Source organism: Oxyura jamaicensis, chromosome 3, assembly GCF_011077185.1.
Source record: "Oxyura jamaicensis isolate SHBP4307 breed ruddy duck chromosome 3, BPBGC_Ojam_1.0, whole genome shotgun sequence".
Classification (NCBI taxonomy): Eukaryota; Metazoa; Chordata; class Aves; order Anseriformes; family Anatidae; genus Oxyura; species Oxyura jamaicensis.
In genome coordinates, this window is record NC_048895.1 from 103852341 (window position 1) to 103873059 (window position 20719).

Here is a 20719-nt window from a genome sequence, read left to right on the forward strand (position 1 = left end):
TCATGCTTGCACTCTTTCATCCTGATAGGGGACTTCAACCACCCGGATGTCTGCTGGAAACGCCACACAGCTTTCAAGTAGGGAAAGCGAGAAACTGGGGTGGCCGAGCAAGGACCTGTTGGTCAAACTGAGGTGAAAGAAGGAAATGCACAGGCAATGGCAGCAGGGACGTGTGGCCTGGGCAGAGAACAGGGATGCTGTCTGGATGTGCAGGGATGGGATCAGGAAAACCAAGGCACGGATGGAACTGAGCTTGGCAAGGGATGCAAAGAATAACAAGAAGGGATTCTCTAGGTACATTGTCCGGAAAAGAAAGGACAAGGAGACCATACCCCTCTGATAAGTGAGAAGGATGAGCCGGTAAACACAGGCATGGAGAAGGCTGAGGTACTAACCAACTTTTTTGCCTCAACCTTCATGGCCAGTCAGGCTTCTCTTGTTTCCCTGAACCTGTAGACAATGGCTGGGGGAGCAAAGACCCTTCCACTGTAAGCAAAGAGCAGGTTTGAGACCACACGATGAAACCAAACATATGAAATAATGGGGGGAGTGCAGCTCATTTACCTTGTCTTCAATAAAATAATCTGATATGGTAAAGCTGAAGATTATGTGAATTGATAAGGGAACTTTTCATGCACATTCTCTACAGGAGATCATCCATAAAATGTTCCTGAAGGTAACAGAACTACAAAGAACTGACTGTAGACAGAAACACCTTATGGGGTGAAATAGGAGGGTTTTTGTGGAATCATTGAAAGTTCACATTGGTTGGTCAGTCTTGTTAAACATTTTTGAGTTAACCTTTTTGTTTAACAGCATGAAATCAAGGAGTGCGCTGATGATCTTGGCTATTTGCACAAAGTCATAAGACAGCATAAGTAGAGGGTTGAGGGGTGGAATATTGCTAGGGAGAACTGGATCATCTCAGTGACAGGAATGACAGAAATGGGATGTAATTAAATGTAGGATGTGCTTTTTGATATATTCTGATATGAGATGGGAACTTATCTTTTGGAAACAGGTGAGGAGAAAGACCTCAGGCTGTGTTAGTTGGTAGAACTGCAGAATTAAAACGTGTAAGCGGTACTCTAAAATTTAACAGATACTCTGGTAAGATAGGGTAAGGCCAAGATGAAGTAAAACCACCACAGGGACATAAATAGTTCTATTCATATGTGTCAAATGAGAGGAACAGAAATGGGAAATTGGGCAGAGGTAAAGGACCAAGGGAGCCTATTTTATATAAGGGGACTTGAACAACCTGATTTGCTAAGTGCAGCATGTGGGTAACTGAGAGTATGGTCTCTGTAGGTACACCAATGAAGTCAACGCCAAGGAGACCAAGAGCTGCTTAAGTTACAGAGCAATGCTGACAGACGAACATATGCATCTAAACTGGCCACAAATAGACTTAGATTGGAAATAAGAAGTTCCTAGCTATGTGTAATGAGGTTTTAGTACTGCCTTCATGCAAGTGAAGCAGCAGGAGAATAATTGTGTTCGGCTGGAGGGGTGCATTTCTGAAGAGCTGTGTGATGTGGTGACTGGAAGGGCAGGGGCTGGGGTCGGGAGCCCTCCAAGTTGCTCTCAGCTATTTGTTTCTGTAGCTGAAGTCCTAACCATTTGTAAAAAGAGTAGTAAGGCCTGGATGAAAGTGAAACCAAACGATTTCACGACCGGTCAAAGACTTTGTGAGCATGGCATTTTTGTTCAAAAGCCACAATGAATATAACAAAACCAGCATGGCTTGGATGGAACCAAACTGACTGTTTTCCTTGCTGAAGGGAAATAACCTTGGGGGGATTTCTTTGCACAGACCAAAGTTCTGCTTGAGCAATGCAGACCATTTGCTCTGGATTCTTGAAAGAAGGGTGACAATCGCTTTTTATCTCACAGCGCAGAGATGCTTGGGATAAGGAAATCCTACTTGTGGCCAAGGGAATTTGAAGCAGAACCCTACTCTTTAGGAAGTTGCCTAAAAACTGAGGATCCCTGGAGTGGAAGAATGGGGAAATTCTTCATGCTGGAGCAGTTCCCCTGCACAAAGGCACCAAGTTCGTGGTGTCGGTGAGGAGGAGCACAAGAATGGTGGCTTTCCACCCTGTGCAATATTGAGGCAGGATCAGGAAGGATTGGGTGTACCCTACCTCAGGACAGCCTGTGTGAAGGGGGCTTTGCTACCTGCCGAAATGCTCTGATCAGTGAACTGATGGTAACTGGGGACTTTCCTCCAATAGAGGTCACCTCCTCCTATTTTTTTTTTTTTTTCTCAGCTGAAACCAACTCAAAGCAAATAGTTTAGGCATGACTGAAACCACATTTTCCAGGGAATTAACTATTAAAATAAATAAATAAAATAAATCATCCAAACTCATAACTATTACCACTTTAAAACTCTGTGCTGCTTCTTTTGCACCTAAATTAAAATACATTTTAAAATCTTTTTTAAGTATAAGAATTTGACTTGCCTACCCAGGCAGGGCAATAAAATAGGGTTTATTAATAATGCTGTTCTACAGGGGCACAAGGCCTATTATATTGCTTACAACTAATGCTTAGTTTTTCAGCTTACCAATTTTTTCCTCTCCTTGCAGTCACTGTCATCTGGTCCAGTCCAACAGCCTGTCCCTGGAGAAGAATTGGTGTGAAATTGCCATGCTTTTTGGATCAACTAATTTAAAACTAATAAAAGGAAGTATTTTTTTCACTGCTACCTGTTCAGTAGTTTAAATAGTCATGCCACAACACACAAGTAAAAACATAGGAAACTAACTAACTAAATAAAGAAATACCTAGCAGGAGTTGATGGAAGTGCAGGAGATGTTACAGTATGACAGAGTTCAAGCTCAGAAGCAAATGCTGGAAGTGTGACACTTCCAGAATGGAAATACGAAGAGATTTCACTTAGAAAATGATGAAATCTAGGTGTTGCAGAATTTTCCAAGTGGCTGCTCAGGACTCTCCCACAACAGGTATCGCAGGCAGCCAGGCTGCTGGAAGCCCTGGAACTTGAGTTGGCAGAAAGACTTGCGTGCCTGATGTGCTGAGAGGAAAACAGCAGCTGGGCATCAGGGGGAAGCTGTCCATTTCCAACAAATTAGAATTTCACAGAGGAAAATTGTTCAACTGGAAAAATTGTGAACTGCTGCCTTGGATCTGTGCAGCACAGCAGCGTTGCATAGCATCTTCTCAGGTCAGCAGTTTCCAAACATTTTCCCTAGACAGTAGTATATACGGGATATATTCCTTATGGTGTTTTCAACTGAAATGCTTGATGCTGAGAGGATTTTGCAGTTGACAAGAAATGTCGAGCGAGGTGGTGGAGTCAGAGTGGGCTTGGACAGCCCTCTGGTGGCTTGGGGCTGGGGCTGGGGCTGGCAGAGCTGGTAAAGGCATAAGAAATAGGGATCATTCCTCTCTTCCTTCTCATTTTCTCCAAAATTTCCCTCAAAACTCCGCAGCAGTCCAGGCTGCTTAGAGGCTTTGTGTCACGCCAGCTATGATGACGAAATGATGTATTTCATTTCCTATCTGGCCACTGTAAAAAGGACATTGGGAGATGACAGAGGGAGGAGGAGAGGGTTAAGGTTATCTCCCAGCTTTTTAAAGCGTCTAATTATTTAACCTAGAGAGGGAACAATTCAGTCATTGTGCATGTTACTGAAGATTAATCAGATGTTGCATATTTTCCTGTCTAATAATACAAGTAAGATAGGACAGCAAAGGAAAAAAAAATAGAACAAAACATGTCTACATAAAATTAAAATAAGGAACATTTATTTGTGTGTTTGTACATTTTTGCTTCTCAGTTGCAGTTGTTGGTAAAATGCTAACTTTGATCATGTGCTTGGAATATTGAATCATTTTGCGATTTAATTTCTTAGTGGTTGTGCAGGGAAGTCTGAGAGCATCAGTAAGCCCTGGGGCAGGATCCCTGAAGACAGCAGAAGCATTTCCAGAGCTGTCTTTGAGAGGATGCTCTCCTAGAGCATCCCAGGAGATGGTCCTGGCATTCCCATGGCTGCTTCAGGGTGCACAACCTCAAGTCCTTGTTCTAGGATCAGCAGCCTGTGGAAGCTGATGAGGACAGGATTCATTGCAGAACACAGCTGATAGTAATTTGCAAAGGAGATCAAGGTAACCACCCCTGTTTTATAATGGGCAAAGAACAGAGAAATTATTTGCCTGGTGGCAGGGTGATGTGGTGGCAATGGGATGTGGTCAGATGCACAGGTGCATGTAAGTGAAACTGTCCCTAGAGGACCCAACAATGAGGTTTTCTCTGCCATGAAACAGAATACCCAAATCTAATCTGCCTGTGAATCTCCTTAAATCTTCTGCTACCACTATTACCATTGTGAATCCATTATTACTTTAAAAATGTGAATTACCTATACCAAATATAGAAGTGTAACAATTCAGTTCCGTATATAATCTATGCAGCTTATTCGTGCCCATTTAAAGCCACCATTTGCTGTCAATGAACCACACTGCTGAATATTCCTGAACAGAAGCAATTAATTGAATGAACAGACTTCATTCTGATCAGTATCTGATTTCAAAGGTGGTAAAACCTTTTCAGGTATTGTTATGATTTATGATTTTTTTTTTCCTTTACCACTATACCATTTTCTCTTCAAAACACCACTACTGTTTAGCAGATTTCCCTCCTTATCCCACAATGATAGCTCCCACTTGTCACTTTTAGCAAGAGTCCAGTGAAAGCAGGCATGGAGCCAGCTGAGGGAGCATAAATGCATGAGAAGTTAGCAGGCAACCTCTATGTAAACAGTTTTTGTTTTCTTGTTTTCATTTCCAGGCAACAGATTCTCAGTGAAACATCCACAGCACACAGACTATCTGGACAGCTGTCTGACCCCTTCTATCCAGATTGTAACCATCGGTATTTTCTCTGGGTATGAAAGAACAGTATTTTCAGATTGGCAATAAAAGATATTTTCATTTGGAAGATACTGGTTTTTAAGACTCTATGAAACAATCATTTAATGCCACAAATTTAATTACTTCTTGAAAAGAAGCCTGGTTCCTGAGCTTAAATCTGCAGTAGATTTTTAACAGAATCTAGAGTCTTTCAGACTGGAAAACAAAACAAAACAAAACAAATAATAAATAGTCAATAATAAGTAGTCAGTAATAATAAGTAGTACAGTAATCCATCATTTTCTTTTGTGCTACTCACTGGCTGAGGGCTGTCAGTGCTTATGATGCTTTCCAAACAACTCAAATCCACTGATCTGTGCATTGGGACTGCTGACATATGTGTCTGATTTGGTAATTGAAACACTATATTTGTATTTATCCCTTTATTCAGTTATTTAAGAAAAAATCTGCAATTAAGACTTTTTAAGCTCAGGAGAGGCAATGCGAATGTTTACACAGTATTTTCTTTTGCTTTGAACCTCTAGCCACAGGAAGAATTCATCCCGCAGGCCAAGATGCAGATCTCTGCATCTGATCCCTCACGAATACTTGCCCAGGATGGGATCTTTTTATATCATTTCACAGGTGTTTGTTTTACCTTCAGCCGGATAAGGACAGAAATCATTAGCTCGGAGAGCCTCTCCCCACCTTGAGTGCCTTGCTCGTGTTGCTGGGTACTTGAGGTCAAATCTGGCTCCAAGGGGACTTTTGCCACAAGACTTTTTATCTTACACAAAAACGCTTATGGAAAACAGTGTTATAAAGGAAATCACAGTTCTCTGTTCTGGGCTACAGATTCTGTGCAACCTGCTTTAGTGTAAAGGGTAGAATCAGCACATGAACGTCATCCCCTTTCCTTCTGAGATGTCAGGGAAGAGGAAGTTCTGCTACCATGAATAACCACTGGGAAGATTGTTCTGATCCTTGTACACCCAGAAGATAGTAGTGCCTGGTGTTATTCAGAGTACTTTCATACAGTTGGGAAAATATCTTCTGAATGCTCATGATTCTTGCCAGGGAAAACGGGAGTCCGTTCGTTCATTCATTCATCCATTCTGCATGCAATTTATTTTTTGGGCCCTTCCAAACGGCACACAGGCAGAATACAACCTAGCAGATGAGAACTTCAGAAGACAGTTTCAACCCAGTTTGCAAAAAGATTGATCTTATCAGTAACACCATAGAGATATTTATTGTGTTCCCATTTTCAAAATTGAATTAATGCCTTCCACAGTTCCAGACAAAAGGCTAGAGTTTTACTTTTCTGCTATCAGCAAAATTCACTAGGATGTTTTTCATAAAGGGACCCATTCAAGAACTTCTTTGTGAGTACTTGTAAGGAAAATGAAGGAGTAGTTAGGTGCCTACAAGCAGCTACTGCTGCAAATAATGAAGGGAAATTCTCCATTTGCTGATGTTTTCGTCTGAGTCCCAGCTGTCTCACAGTTATTTTGGTCATCTGACTTGGTCAGATATCTTGATCTTAAGAAAACTCTGTATCTAACTTCAACTTTTACTGTCAATGACTGGTATAATAAACATGGGGCCTATTGACCTCGTTTTATTCCGAGTTGGTAGGTATTTGCTTCTTAGCTTGTGCTGAAAGGTTTGGGGCCATCTCTAATTCACAATCTCCTTTAAAACTTTATTATCCCAATAAATTCTGAGATTTTTTTACTGGACTTTGAACTTTTCTCCTGATGGATAACTTTTATTTTCACACTTGGAAATGAACTCTTTTAATGCTGAGGTCACAGTTTGTGCACACAAATGTTATCCTAGATTTAGGAGCCAGCAAGCCTTTCTAGAATGTATGCCTTCTAATTAAAATCCATCTAAAAAGATTTTCCCTTTACCAGCTTGCTGAAACTTTATATCTGATCCACTACCTTTCTACTTTGCAAGAAAAATATTATCAATTCTCGTTTCATTTTTTCCATGACATTCACTTTGGCAGCATGTTAGAGAAGCAACTACTGCTGTAACCTGCCTGTGACATTTTTGTGGTTATAGATTTAAAAAAAAAAAAAAATAGAAAACAACAGCCACACTACCAAAATGGTTTGTCTGACTAGAAAAGAACATTGCATTATCTAAAATCAGTTCTTGCGGGATTTGCATGAGAATCTGTAAAAGACTGAAAGCAAAGCTACTCCAGGAATTCAAATAGCTTCTTGCAGATTTTTAGATTCCTAGTTTTCATTTGAAGTGCTAATGCCAAGTCTTCCTTTTGAAGAAGGATGCCATAAAATATGAGAGGCCTAAAAAAGTCAATAAAAGATTAACAATGTCCTGAGCTTTCATCTTTTGGATTTGCTGTTACAACTTTGAGGATTTAATTATTGTCTCCTACAGCCTCATCCCTTACTCGAGGGGTGACTACAAACACCACTTCGTTCATGGGGCGTGCTGTGAGAAGCTGCCGTGCATCCCCATGTGCTTGGAGACACAGCCACAGGCCCACAGGCTCTCAGACTTCATCAGAATGTCCTCAGGCCATCATCAGAGGAACTTAAAGGTTGGATGTGGTGCTTAGGGACATGGTTTAGTGGGTGACATTGGTGGTAGGGGATGGTTGGACCAGATGATCTTGGAAGTCTTCTCCAACCTTAATGATTCTGTGAACTAGGTATGACTTACATTGAGAGAACAAGACACCTCTCTCTCTCTCCAGGCATCAAAATTTCCTTCCAAACACACTTCCATGTTATTTTGTTTGTTTGTTCATAAATGGGTATTACAGTCCATTAGTAAACATCTGTGAGAGAAGCCTCATGGAGAGTTATAGAAGCCATACACAGCTAGGTATAATTTGTATGATTTTAGCCTCAATGCATGTTTCACAAATAACTGTTGGGAACACAAACCAGCAGATTACTGCTCTGGATAAACACTTGAGCAGTTCTATAGGTTCCAGGCCCAAAACTGAGGTGATGGAATAAGCAATGGCTTGAAGCTTGCCATGAGCTCCAGCTATCCACCACCAGCCGGGGCCTAGCAAGCAGGCCAACCTCAGCACTGAAGATTACAAGGGCTAAAGTGACTTTTGAAATCAGTGTGATTTAATTATGCCTATAAATGAAACTCTTCACACATAACAAAATACTATTCAATATAAGGAATTTGCTGTCTTTTAAGTACATTCCAGAAGATGCTAATAATTTAAAGTAATCCTCTCTCTTCTTTACAAATTACATTATTTAAAAACTGCAGTTCACATTTGAAAATCCCAGTGAGTAATTTCCCATTCCAAATAAGGCCTGAACTGGCAACTTGTGGAGTTTGTTCCAATTACAGAGTCAGCAAAATCAGGACATTTTATAATTATACATTTTGGCTGTTGTTCTTGCTGATTAATGCATTTAGATCCTCAGACATTCTTACTGAAGGAAAGAAAAAAAAGGTTATTAGAGTTTTCTAATTTATTACAAAGTCCTCAATTAATGAGGGAAATGCTTAGACATAAATATGCTGAAAATAGACGTATAGGGACTCAACAAAAATATTTTATCTTAATAACCAACAACTTTTCCTACAGACCAAGTCTAACCTTTCCAGCAAGCTAGCTGACTTTTCGAGCCCGTGCAGTACATTGCTTTCCAGTACCGCAAGTGGATAATACTGCAAGTATTGAGATAATAACAAAAATATCTTCCAAAGTCCATTTGTTCCACTGTATGCACACTTCTTAAAACAATCCAAAGTATTTAAGAAAATTATTCAAGCAGAACTGTCATCTTAGAGCTTCTCCCATTTCACTGATAATTGTGCAGCTTGAAGTTAAAAAATAATTCTACAACTCAAAAACCTGCACAAAGGAGGAACAACAGAATCACAGATTTATTCCAAACAAAAATCCCTAATATTCTAATCAAATGATGTACATTCTGCTTTTTAAAACAGCCTTAACATTTGCAAAATGCTTACCTTGTAGAAGTTGCTTTCTACATAGTTCAAAATGCTGTATTTTGCCAACAAAATCCCACCCAGCCAACAAAATCCCACCCTAACGCATGACATTCAGGGTGCCTCATTCGATGCTAGAAATTTTTGCATATTTCATGGCAAACATTCTTCCAAGCTAGTGAACAAGGCTAGGTGAATCAATACTTACACAGAGCCCTCTCCCTCCCCCAAGAGAAAAACAGAGTAGCAATGCAAAAATCAAATAGCAAGTTTGCCATTTGGGGAGAAGACAGACATTGAAGGAACAAGATGATCTGGCTGTGCAAAAATTTTAACCCCCAGCTTCACTGGAGAAGCATATTCCTCAGTTTTACTTTCTCTGATTGATATATGAAATGTCCTTTCACTTTGCTTTATTATTGTAACAGCTCAGTCTGTTTTTTGCACTCTGCAGACATGTAGAAAAAAAGGGATCCACCACAGAATCCCTGCCTTCCAGAGCTGGAAGTTGATTGAACAAATGCCAAGATTGTTTTCTGACACTAACTTGTGCTTGGTGTATCTTGCAGTCTGCATAATACAGTATTTTGCAGAATCAGTGAACCTTGTAGGAAGACAGATTAACTCTCAATCTGTATTAGGTATATTTAAGCTCTTCAGTGTCAACTGCCCTACTTTATATGCATTTCTTCAGTAGAACAAGACAGACATTTAATTTCACAGCATGTCTAAAATTGGTGTAGAAATGCTGGTTAACACTTTCAGGGCTTTATCTGATGGATATTTGTTGATATGGTGTGATCACAAAAACCATAAGTTTTTATTTTTTTATTTTTTATTTTTAAATATCACACACAGGAAACCATGAAATACACTTTAAACCTAAAGTGAAACAAGCATAAGCGTGGCATTTGTACAGTTACAAGTTAATTTACTCAAAAGACTATTGGGTTGATCTTGGCTGGTCACCCTGTGCCCACCAAGCTGTGCTCTCACTCCCCCTCCAAAGCAGGGCAGGGAGAAAGTAAAAGAAACAAACAAACAAACAAACAAAACAACTTGTGGGTTGAGATAAGGACAGAGAAATCATTCACCAGTTACAACCATAAGCAAAACAGACTCAGCTTGGGAAAGACTGATTTATTGCCAATTAACAAGCTAGAACACTGAGAACTAAAAGCAAACTAAACCCACCTTCTCTTCAGCACTTTACTTCCCAGGTTCAAGTTCAGTCTCAATTATCCTACTTCCATCATGAATGGTGCAGGCAAATGGGGGCTGTGGTCAGTCCCTGAGGCTGCATCTCCGTTGCTCCTTCACGGTCCCTCTCTGCCCCTGCTCCCCGCGGGGTCCCTCCCACAGGATACCGTCCTTCCTGAACTGAGCCTGCGGGGGCTGCCCACAGGCAGCAGCTCCTCAAGAACTGCTTCCACATGGCTTTGTACCACAGGGTCCACCCGTCAGGAGCAAACTTCTCCAGCACAGGTCCCACACAGGCAGCAGCTCCCTCCAGATCCCATTCCCATGTGGGCTCCTCTCCCCAGGCTGTAGCTCCGGCCAGAAGCCTCTACTGTCCGTAGTCTTCCCAAGCTGCAGCTTCCTTCAGAGCACATCCATCTGCTCCAGCACAGGGTCCTCTGCAGGCTGCAGTGTGGAGAATACCCCAACACGGGCCTCCACAGGCTATGGGAGGACAGCCTGCTTCACCATGACCCTCCCCATTAGCTGCAGGGTAATCTGCTCTGGCACTTGGAGCACCTCCTCCCCCTCCTTTACTGACCTTGATTTCTGGTGGGTTGTTTCAATTTTTTTCTCACTCCTCTCTCTCAGCTGCTGTGCAACACTTTTTATCCTTGCTTGAATGCTATCACAGAGCCACCTCCAATATCACACACATTTACTTTATCCAGCAGCAGGATAAAGCAGTTCCCTTTTAGAAGACCAGGCCCACTAAACCCCATACAAAGACCTGGCCCCGACACTCTGCAGTCTCATTTTACACATACTGAAGATGGATAAATTACAGAAGCTGGATGCATTCTAATCTGTCAAGTATTTCTTTATTAAGTTTTAACGTATTTGACATTACTTGCAAGCTGAAGCCACAATGATGGTGTGGTGTCAGGCTAGGGCTACACTATAGAGAAATTCTAGACCCTAGAATGACCAGTTTAAATATTTACTGTTAAACGTGTTAGGGTAGTGTAGTGATCTTCAGAAGTATCATCACAAGAATCAGGTCAAGCCGGCAGCAGCCAGCACTACATTTAGCAATTTTTTTCCCCACATCAGTTTTAAAACGTTAGAATTCACTGGGTGAACAAATATTAACAAACCATCATGTTTAATTAGACTGGTCACTTTGTTTTATAAGCTTATTTTATTTCTTTGCTGTACAAAGGCAGAAATGCAAACCATCTCAATAAATCTTCATCAGTAACTACCCAGACGTGATACAGATGTAGAAAAAGCCCACTTATTTAACTTCAGTGTTGATACCCTAGTTAGTGCAGAGCTGGATGCAAACAATGCAAACAGCATCTACACAGTGTAAGGAGTAAATACTATGAGAGTTACATCTTGTTCCTTATAGTGAAGGCTTCTGATGCATCAAGCTCTTTCTTCATCTGTATTTGACGATCCTGCTTAGCAGTAGTGCAGCCTCAGAACTGAAAAGTGCATTTCTTTATTACATACATTCTCAGAAGGATTGTGGATTGTTCCAGAAACAGTTTTCAGTTTCCAACCCTTCATTTTAGGAGTCATTCATTGAGTATGTTTTCCATCAATTAAAGTCATTTCATAAGCTAAAAATAGCACTTTCCCAAAGCTCTGAAAACAAAGCTCCTAGAAGCAAATCTAGGAACCGTCGTCTTCTGACTTGGGAAGATAAAACAGTCCCGTGAAACCATTCAGTCCACTGCTGTTTTAAATTAAAAACACTCCAGAGCATTTCAGGTCGGTAAGTTTGCAGTTCCAAGCGGCTTTGGAAAAGCTCTAGAACAGATATTTACATTCTGTATTTGATTCTGAGTTGTAATTCATCTTCTATCACACTGTATATACATTTATATATATATTACTTTTTTATTTTTGGAGATGTCACTCTGAAAGGGAAGTGAAAGAGGTATCTAGTTACTGTCACTGTAAGAAATATAATTGAGCCATTTCACAAGCAAAGCAGTGTTAAATGAAAGCCCAAGATTAAATAGGCAACTCTTCCTCTGTACTATGAAGTAGAATTGCTAAAAATAAACTCTTGCATCTTCTGAGCTACCGCAGTTCCCGCCACATTTATTTTTATACCACAACGTCCTGAAGCACTGGAGCTCTTGACAGACTGAATTCCAGCCAGTCTTGTTCTATGAGATTAAAATATTACACCCCATCTCCTGGCTGTCCTGCTTTCAACAGGGTAAAAATGAGTAAGAGCAGCATAACGTCTTGTTTGAAACACATCCTAGCTCCCACGACAACTGGTTATTTCAGCTGAGCCGCTGGCCTGGACACTGAAACAGCTGAGAACTCACACACAGTCCTAGTCCTATCAGCAGAACACAGCAGAACGGTCTGCTCTGACAGGAAACCAGTAACGAGCAACGGAAGGAAGAGGGCTGGAGAACCAGAGCAGCTTGCTGTGTGTGCACGTGCCTAACCCTTTGGCCTCCTGCTGCTGTGAGGTAATGCACCATCCTAAGCTTTCAGGCACTTCCTGTCCTCCCACGCATCTTAGCCCACTTAAACCATGCCCAGTTAACACTGTCAGACCATTCTGGTAACGCTGAGAACAAGTTTTCTTTAAAAGAAATACATGAGGATAAAAATGTAAGTGGGAGATGCTACCTTCACCAGGAGGAACCGATGGCTCGGTTTCAGATTTGACAGCACTCATATTTTCAAAAGTTTTGGCACCTGGCTTATCTTGTTCCACCTCACACAGATACACATCAATGGGTCCTTTTGTGCTCTTTACATGTACTTCTATGCAATCCTATAAAACAATGACTTACATATTAACCAAAAGACCAATCTTATGCATCATTTATTTTTACACCTTTTAAAGCCAACAGGTTAAGAGCAGAACAAATACAGGAGTGACATAACTACTTAAAATTGTGTTATTAGTTCTACGTAAGTTATGAGTACTTAATAGATTTAAGCCAATTATTAAGTACCAATAAGCTAACTAGGTTTCATTTTTGACATGCAATGCACCTAATAAGTCTTTTAGTCTTTTTACTGATACATAGCACTTACCACGTGCTTAGTATGAATAACAAATAAGAACTTGACCGCCACAGATCAGAAAACAAATCAGAGCACATAGTAGATTTAATAGTATGGCAGAACAAATAAACCGTACTACTGCTTTCCTTTAGCAGACATCACACTGCAAGGCACAGAGTATGTCCAATCAATGGGAAATGGCTAGAAGTGTCTGTTTTCTCTACTGTACAGACTTCCAAATCTTGCTTTCTTTCACTTCAAGGAACCTCTGGAATCTTCACAGGATGAGACCCAGCTACTTTTACCAATGAAAACCACTGGAGATAGGCATAGTGGATCTGAGTCTTCTGTATTGATTCATATCTCCTTTTCTAATATATCCTCTCCCTTCCCGTGCACCCAAGTAAGGCAAATTTGAAGAACACATAACTAAGAACATTATAAAAAATGCATACGCAAAAGAAAAACAGGATTAAATCTCCATTATTTATCTCAATCTTACGTCCAGTATTTCTCCTCTTTCACAGCATTACTTTAAGCAGTGGGTTCACAGTATATGGGAGCAGATGCAGTGTAACTGGGTGCAGAGGGCAAAGCTATGGCGCTTCTGTGTGACCTGAACGGAGTATGCATGTTGTACCACGAGGCAAGGACAGGCTACATCCCCTGCCTCCAAAAATCCGTCTTGACATGATCTACTAGAATGCAAGAACATTTTTTTCATCATACTGTACATTTCATACTTTAATATTATAGTGACAGTAGCTGTTGACTCATAAGACAACATTTACTTGCTGTTCAGATGATTATTAAAATAGGCATAATGTTTTGTTTGGTTATATTTACAGCTTTTATAGATTTTACTGAAAATATTAACAGCTGTTTGTTAGTTTCATTATTGTAGTAATTAGCAGACAACAATATTACATCTGTTCCATCATTTATTACAGCTGTTCCATCATCTCTAGTAAAAACTGAAGTTTAGATATGTTTATAGTTTAATAATTTAGGTAAGCAAAACAAAATTCCTAAAAATAACCTTCTTAGACTACAGAATTATTACCTACAGAATTATTTAGTGGAACGCATGAATGATGAACTATCAGTACTTGCTATGCATGACCAAGAAATCGGAAGTCAATCGCTAATCACTGTTGCAAAACCAGAACAGAAAATAGAACAAACAAAAGATTTAAGAACCTTTCTTCCCTTAAGAGGGAAAAGTATAAAACTTACTTCCTTAGGAATTGGTATTTCCAGTTTGGTTTCTTCTGGAGCTTTGATTGCAATCACAATCTGTTTCTGAAACGCCTGAATGCTACGGATATCTTGATATGTCACATAAGCTAGTGTATACATTGGTCAAGGATTCTGTATAGCAATTTGCTAATGGGCAGAAGCAAAGAGAATGTTAAGATATGCTGAAACAGAACACCAGTTTAAGAAAAACGTAAATAGTTCAGCTGAGGTTATTTCAATATTAGCTTTGTATATTTATTAGCTGACACGTGGAAAAAACGTTGTTAGGAATGGGAAAAACAATTTAAATCAACACATTCAGTATTTAAAAAACACATTTGACAAACTGTTTTCACAGATGCTATCATAAATCTATGTAGCAGATGGAATGCTGCTTCTGAGAAATCATTTTTTTCTTTTTAATTAATAATATATGGAAATCATATCCTGGAAAACAATAAAATTACTTTCTTATCCAAACAGGTAGGGTATAGTGATATTTTTTTCCTATATATGTCATACAGAAAATGAACATTTCTCTTCATTTGAGCACCAATCTTTAACATTCTGCCAAAAGCAGCGGCAAGTTTTATTTTATTGTACCCACAACCAAAATCCAGTATTTGTCATATTAAAACTAGTAAAAAGAAACCCTCTTTCTATTAAGAAATCAGACCTGAAAGATAAGACTGCATTGGAACCTCTCCCCAGAGACAGAACAGTATTAGGATATGATTAACGTACCATTGTATCTTCATGGCAAAAGGCCACTGGGACTCTGTTTTGGGTCCTCTTTCTTATCTCAGTAAGCAACTCAATCTCACTGGTTGGTCAAGACCTGTCCCTGAGACAACTTTACTCTACAGTGGAGAGAACAAGGTAATGGTCAGGGTACTAAGATTACTGCCCCACTTCCATTTTTCTTTTCCTCATTACCACCCCAAATGGTTCCTTAACTCAACAATATCCTGTTCCTTACTCTCACTGCCACTGGATACTCTGCTTTTCTTTCCACGGCAGAGCACCAAAGGAATGAAGGACTTACAGTCCAACTGCAGTTCTTCCCACTCTACTTCCTCGCAATCTTGTGAGGTGGCAATGTCACACAAGTAGCGCTCCCCTGAGAATGGGCTAGGCTGCGTATAATACTACAGAGCACAAGTCTAATCTATACTAATATAAAATAACCAATGAGGTCCTTGCTGTTTCATTATCAAGTATTACAGCATACTTGTGGTATCAGCCTACACCTAGAATGCCTGAGTGTTGGCAACCAAAACCACGAGTTAAAGTAATGCAAGAGTTAAAAGGATATTTTGCATTTTCTTTGTCATCTGTTAGATCAAATAACTGATGAGCACAATCCTTGATTAATTCATCCAGAGCTTCTTCCATGGCTGACAAGTCAGAAAGTTCATCTTTAAGGTTTTGCTGCTCTGCTGCCTTTCCAACAACTTGGTCAAGATTAGAACCTCTAAAAGAATATGAAAGTTGTCTAGTATGTTTATAGAAGTAATAGCCTGTTTACTGAATATAAAAAACACATGCTAAAATAGAAAGCAACCAGAAATCCTGGTATTCTTTACTCAGCTGAAACATGCTTCAATGTACTTTTTTACATTTGATACTTTTAAATATAGTATGTAATTCAGAAAACCTAAGGATAAAGAAAAATTTAAGACCTTTCTGTCTATTAAAAAATAATTAAATATGTTTAAAAATATTCACAAAGTTATAAATACTAATCAACATTGCTGGGTTTCATTGCTTAGAAGTTAAGAGTTTCAAAGCCCACTTACACCCACTGGATAAGATTCTTAGATCTTTTCTGAATTAAGTGAATTCCATCCAACACGTTGGTGATATCATATACTCTTCGTTTTCGTACTCCAAGAGTTGTTGCTACTTCGTTTAAATCAAGGACACCATCTGGAGCTCTTTTGACAAGATCCATGAATTTTCGGGTCAAATAAACCAAGGATGCATCAAATCGAGGCCTTCTAACCTTCAGAGTTCCTGCAATGTTTTGATACAATATTCAGGGTACATTACTACCACAATATGAAGTGTTTCTTAAAAAAAAGAAAAACAAAAACAAACAAAAACATTAGCCATGAAGTTGCAATGAACGTAGAAGTATAAATATTGCAATTACAACACCTCTGGTTAACTATCAGCAGTGTCAGGGCACAACCAGAGAACCACAGCTGTGTCATCTGCTCAGTGACACTGGTAAAATGGTTGTTCTTCTGGCCCAGAACAAATCAGAAGGTCCCCCAGATAACTCTCAGGCATGGTTCAGGGACTACTTCAGGCCAGTCAATTCCAGAGTCTGAGAACTTAATGTATGAGCAAAATGCAGCTTGTACCTGCTGTCCTCAGGGCCTAAGAATTGGTGATGTTACTCTTCAATTTAATAAACACAAAGATCTACTGATACCAGGACACCATAGGTTTAAGAAATGTCTGTGCTATACAAATCCAGTACCAGCATAGTCTCAGAAACAGCAGAAGAGTTACTGATGAACAGTTTTGTTAACTTTAGATTGTTATTTATGTGTGCCTGACCAATCATTTATTTTAAAGCGTTAAAAAAGTAGTGGGGCATTTAAAAGTTCTGCTGGCCAGTAGGAGTGTCAAATCCTGCTGTTACTTGTGCCTTGTCCTGCAAAGCAAGCCAGGTAATTCCTATGTAATCAAACTCTGACACTGAATAATACTCCAATCTAATGTTTCAAGACAATGTGAGTACATATGGAAGGAAGCTTCCTTAGCAAACACTACTTCAAACTTCATATTTTTCCCCAGATGAAGAATGCACACTTTTATTCATAACGTACCACTCTCATTCTATGGTTACAGGATTGTCTGCTTTTTAAGCTGAGGTGACAAGTTCAACAACTCACTACTTCGTTTTGAATAGGGCTACCACTGGAGTTGGACTCGATGATCCTTATTGGTCCCTTCCAACTTGGGATATTCTATGATTCTACCACGAGATGTGGGAGACTATTCAATTGGTGAGAAAAACAAAGGAAAACAACCAACTCAAATTTACTCAAGCTTGAATTTATGGTTGTTAACACCAGCTGAAAAATAATGTTTGCAAGCATAATGTCCCAGTTGTCTCAAAGTCATTTTTTCTGTAAGTTCATTTTCTTGATAGCAAAGGGGATTTATACTTGCAGCAAATGGAAAGAGAAGAGGGAAAACCATGAAAAATGCATTGCTTTGTGTTTGCTAGTTCATTTAATATGCAGCATTCCTCCTGTTCTGCCAATATTAGACATACAATGATTTTTCATTTGTTTACACCATGCATCATTGTAAAAAAGCAAGAGTAATACTTCAAGGATAACCTTTACACATGGAATGCAGCAACTTACTTCTTACAAACTGCACATCATCGTCCAGATTCAAGTTGAGCATTGGTGGCTGGGGAAAAAAGTGAAAATATAACTGACATAAAATACCATGGAAATACATGAAGCTTTTCAGGGAGAAAACCCCGACCCAACTCTGGATGCTACAGAAATGAGTGACAACAACTCAGCAGATACTACAGTGATGGAATTTCCTTGCATAGAAGGGAGACAAGCTCATTACTACCCATCAGAAATTTCAGCTCAATCACAGCAGATCTCCCACTTTCTTGGGAAAGCTGGAAACACCACCAAACTCCCTAATTTTCAGGCAATAGTCACAACACAGCCATCTGAATAAACTCTATAAATACTGGGTTTGGGGCATTCCACATAACAGCTCACATACAGAAGATGAGCTGCTATTATACAGCATTACAATTATTTTGTAGTAGACTTTCAAGCTAGCAGCAGTCTGCTCTGCTCACATAACTGACATGGCAAGCACAAGTATTTACATTATTCCATCTCCCCACTGCAATTTGACAAAATACTTACTCTAAATTCAGACTCATTCCAATTGGAAGACACCTCAGAAGCTTTCTGGTCCAACTTCCCACAAAGGAACAGCTGTTAGATAGACCAGCTTACTCAAGGTCTTATGCAACCACGTCTCCAAGATTTCCAAGGACAGTGGCCGCACCTCTCTGGGCATGTCATTACACTGCCTGCCTATCCTTGTGGTGAAGAAGTTTACAGGAATTTGCAACCTCTCCTGCTTGTTCTGCTTCAATTTATGGCTCTTTTCTTTCAGGCTGTCATCACACACTGCTGTGAAATGTCTGGCTCCAGCTTCTTGATAATTTCCTTGCAAGTGCTAGCGGGAAGCTAAGGCTTAAAATGCTCCCTCAGCTTCTCCTCACAGATACATCCCCATACCCACTGACCATTTTTGACCCATCTCTGCTGGTTGCACTTAAGTTTATCAACATCCTTCCTGTAGTGGTCAGCCCCAAATAGGATGCAGCATTCCAGGAGCAGTTCAATACTTGCCAAATAAAGGAGAATTACTTTACTTGATTCGTTGGCTGTGCTCCTACTAATAAGCCTCATATACCTTGATGCCAGGGAACATTGTTAGCTCATGTTTAGCCCACTCTCCCTAAGGACCCTCAGATCCTTTCAGGGGGGTGCTTTCCCAGCATCTCAGCTCCTAGCCTGTACGATGGCAAGTTACAGTCCCAGATGCAGGATTTCAAACTTTAATTTTCAGCCACCTTGTCTGTCAGATTCCTGATGATCCATTCCTCCTGCCTATACCTTTATACCCATAGTACCCCCCCCTCCCTATTTGCTGTCATAAACATCATAAGAGTGTATCCTGTGTCCTCCTCCAGCTCACTGATATTTAATAGGACAGGACCCTGGACAAACCGAGCTCTGGGGTCTGTCCAGACAGGTCCCAGTTCTCCGAGGAGCTCTGCTTGTAATACACTTTCAGGTAAAACATGAGCTGTTGACCACTCCTCTTTGAGCCTAAGGATCCAGTCAGTTTTGCGCTCAACTACCACCTGTAAAATTCCAACTTAAAGAGAAAAATGCTGCTGGAGACTGTTTCAAACATCCTGCTAACATTAATGCAGATGATACCTATGGCTTTGGATCTACAATCTAGTCACTTCATCACTGAAGTGAATCTGTTTGCAAGAACAGTCCATCCCCAGCCACCTTTACTTTCCTCCACAACATCTCAAAGATCAGACAGCCATCTCACGATGCCATCAGCCAGCTCTCTCAGGCCCCCATTAGGTCCTATGGTCTCAGACATGCTGAGATTTCTCAAGAGATTCCCAACTTGTTGCTTTTGCATCACTAGTCGCTCCTCTCCTCCTTGAGCCCTATCTCTCAGGCACAAGCCTAAGAGACATCAGCTCTGAAGACACAAGTGAGCAAGCAGAGCGCTTCATCCCCATCTATTTCTGCTTTCACTAACTCACTTCTCCCCTTTAGCAGGGAGCATTTTTCTTCCCTCCTTCAGCCCTAACCAAGGATGTAAAAGTGGAAGTTCTTGTCACCCATGACACACTGGGGGTTGTCCTTGCAGACCTCCACCCCCCCAGCTCCCCCATCTTTCATTTGGGCTTGCGGACATCACCCTTTAACTCCATCACCATTGGTACCTCTAGTAATAAGAGATTTCAAACCATCAGGGAAAAAAATCAGTATCAATGCCTTCACAGCTTTAAGCCAATGCTTCCAAGCAATGTTTAGCTCAAGGTTAACAAAAACGAACACTTTAAAACACGTTTCAGAGCATTACGAGATTTGTTTTTAATTAGCAACACCATAGAAGTGCTAAAAGCAGTAGAGGAAGGTGCATACGCGATTAACCGAAGCTCACAGGCGCTCAGCGAGGAACAAAACACACACTTGCGGTCCCCCAAAGCATCTCTAACCCACTTAGGTGGGCTGGCAGGTCGCAGGTAGCCCTGCTACGAAGCCGTCCCTCCGCGGCCGCCCCAAGCCCGGCTGGGCTCCCCCCCGGCTCTGCTGCCCGCCGCCCTCCTGCGGGAACCGGAGCCCTCCCCGGCGTCCCCTCGGGCCCTCGGGCGGGGGAAGCCAGGCGCTGCGTCCCCGTCCCGCCCTCGGGCAGCGCCTCCCCGTCCCGCCCGCCGTGTACCTCACTCACACGCAGCGTGTCCGGCCGCAGCGGCCTCAAGCGCTCCCACTGGGCAGGGGCGGCCATTTTGTGACCCCCGCCCTCCATTACCCAGCGGCCCCTGCTGGCGCCGCCGCCCCGCCCAGCCCGGCAGTGCAGAGGGGGGCGATGTCCCCTGAGGGGCGGCGATGGCGCTGGGTGTGGAGGGCGCTTAACTACGGGTGGTTAATGGGTGAGGGGCTACGTTTGGCTCCTCTAGGGGCAGAGAGCAGCCTACGAATGTCGTTTGTCCGAAACAAGGCTGTTTACATCCCAGCCAGAGGTCACAAATCCTTAGTCCAGTGCTCCTGCCCGTCCTTCCCCTCTTCTGATAACCTTTAGCAAG

General features: G+C 41.1%; 2 protein-coding genes across 3 annotated transcripts in view; both read right to left on the minus strand.

Moving 5' to 3' along the window:
• ROCK2 (Rho associated coiled-coil containing protein kinase 2) overlaps window positions 1-10233 on the minus strand; it is a 119231-nt gene extending 108998 nt beyond the window's left edge. Inside the window, exon 1 of the mRNA XM_035323302.1 lies at window positions 10229-10233. The gene's annotated coding sequence lies outside the window, so the exon portion shown is untranslated. The remainder of the gene's footprint in view (window positions 1-10228) is intronic.
• Window positions 10234-11208: 975 nt separating this feature from the next.
• On the minus strand, window positions 11209-20508 carry E2F6 (E2F transcription factor 6). Of its 2 annotated transcripts, none has more exons than XM_035323306.1 (7): window positions 20365-20508; window positions 17700-17748; window positions 16113-16329; window positions 15629-15787; window positions 14311-14425; window positions 12691-12838; window positions 11209-11954 (listed from the first exon to the last, which is right to left on the minus strand). In XM_035323306.1, the coding sequence occupies exons 1-7, from the start codon at window positions 20440-20442 to the stop codon at window positions 11950-11952; spliced, it is 771 nt and encodes a 256-aa protein (XP_035179197.1). In that variant the 5' UTR covers window positions 20443-20508; the 3' UTR covers window positions 11209-11949. The 2 variants fall into 2 exon arrangements, with proteins under 2 accessions (XP_035179197.1, XP_035179196.1); XM_035323305.1 differs by having other exon boundaries at window positions 20356-20488.
• Between the last annotated feature and the right edge of the window lie 211 nt (window positions 20509-20719).

Coding starts and splice junctions, on each gene's coding strand:
- E2F6 (XM_035323305.1), bottom strand. CDS start 20,442: ATGGAGGGCGGGGGTCACAAAATGGCCGCCCCTGCCCAGTGGGAGCGC. Junction 17,749..20,355: donor ACACGCTGCGTGTGAGTGAG/GTACACGGCGGG, acceptor TTTTTTCCCCAG/CCACCAATGCTCAACTTGAA. Junction 16,330..17,699: donor TGATGTGCAGTTTGTAAGAA/GTAAGTTGCTGC, acceptor AAAACATTGCAG/GAACTCTGAAGGTTAGAAGG.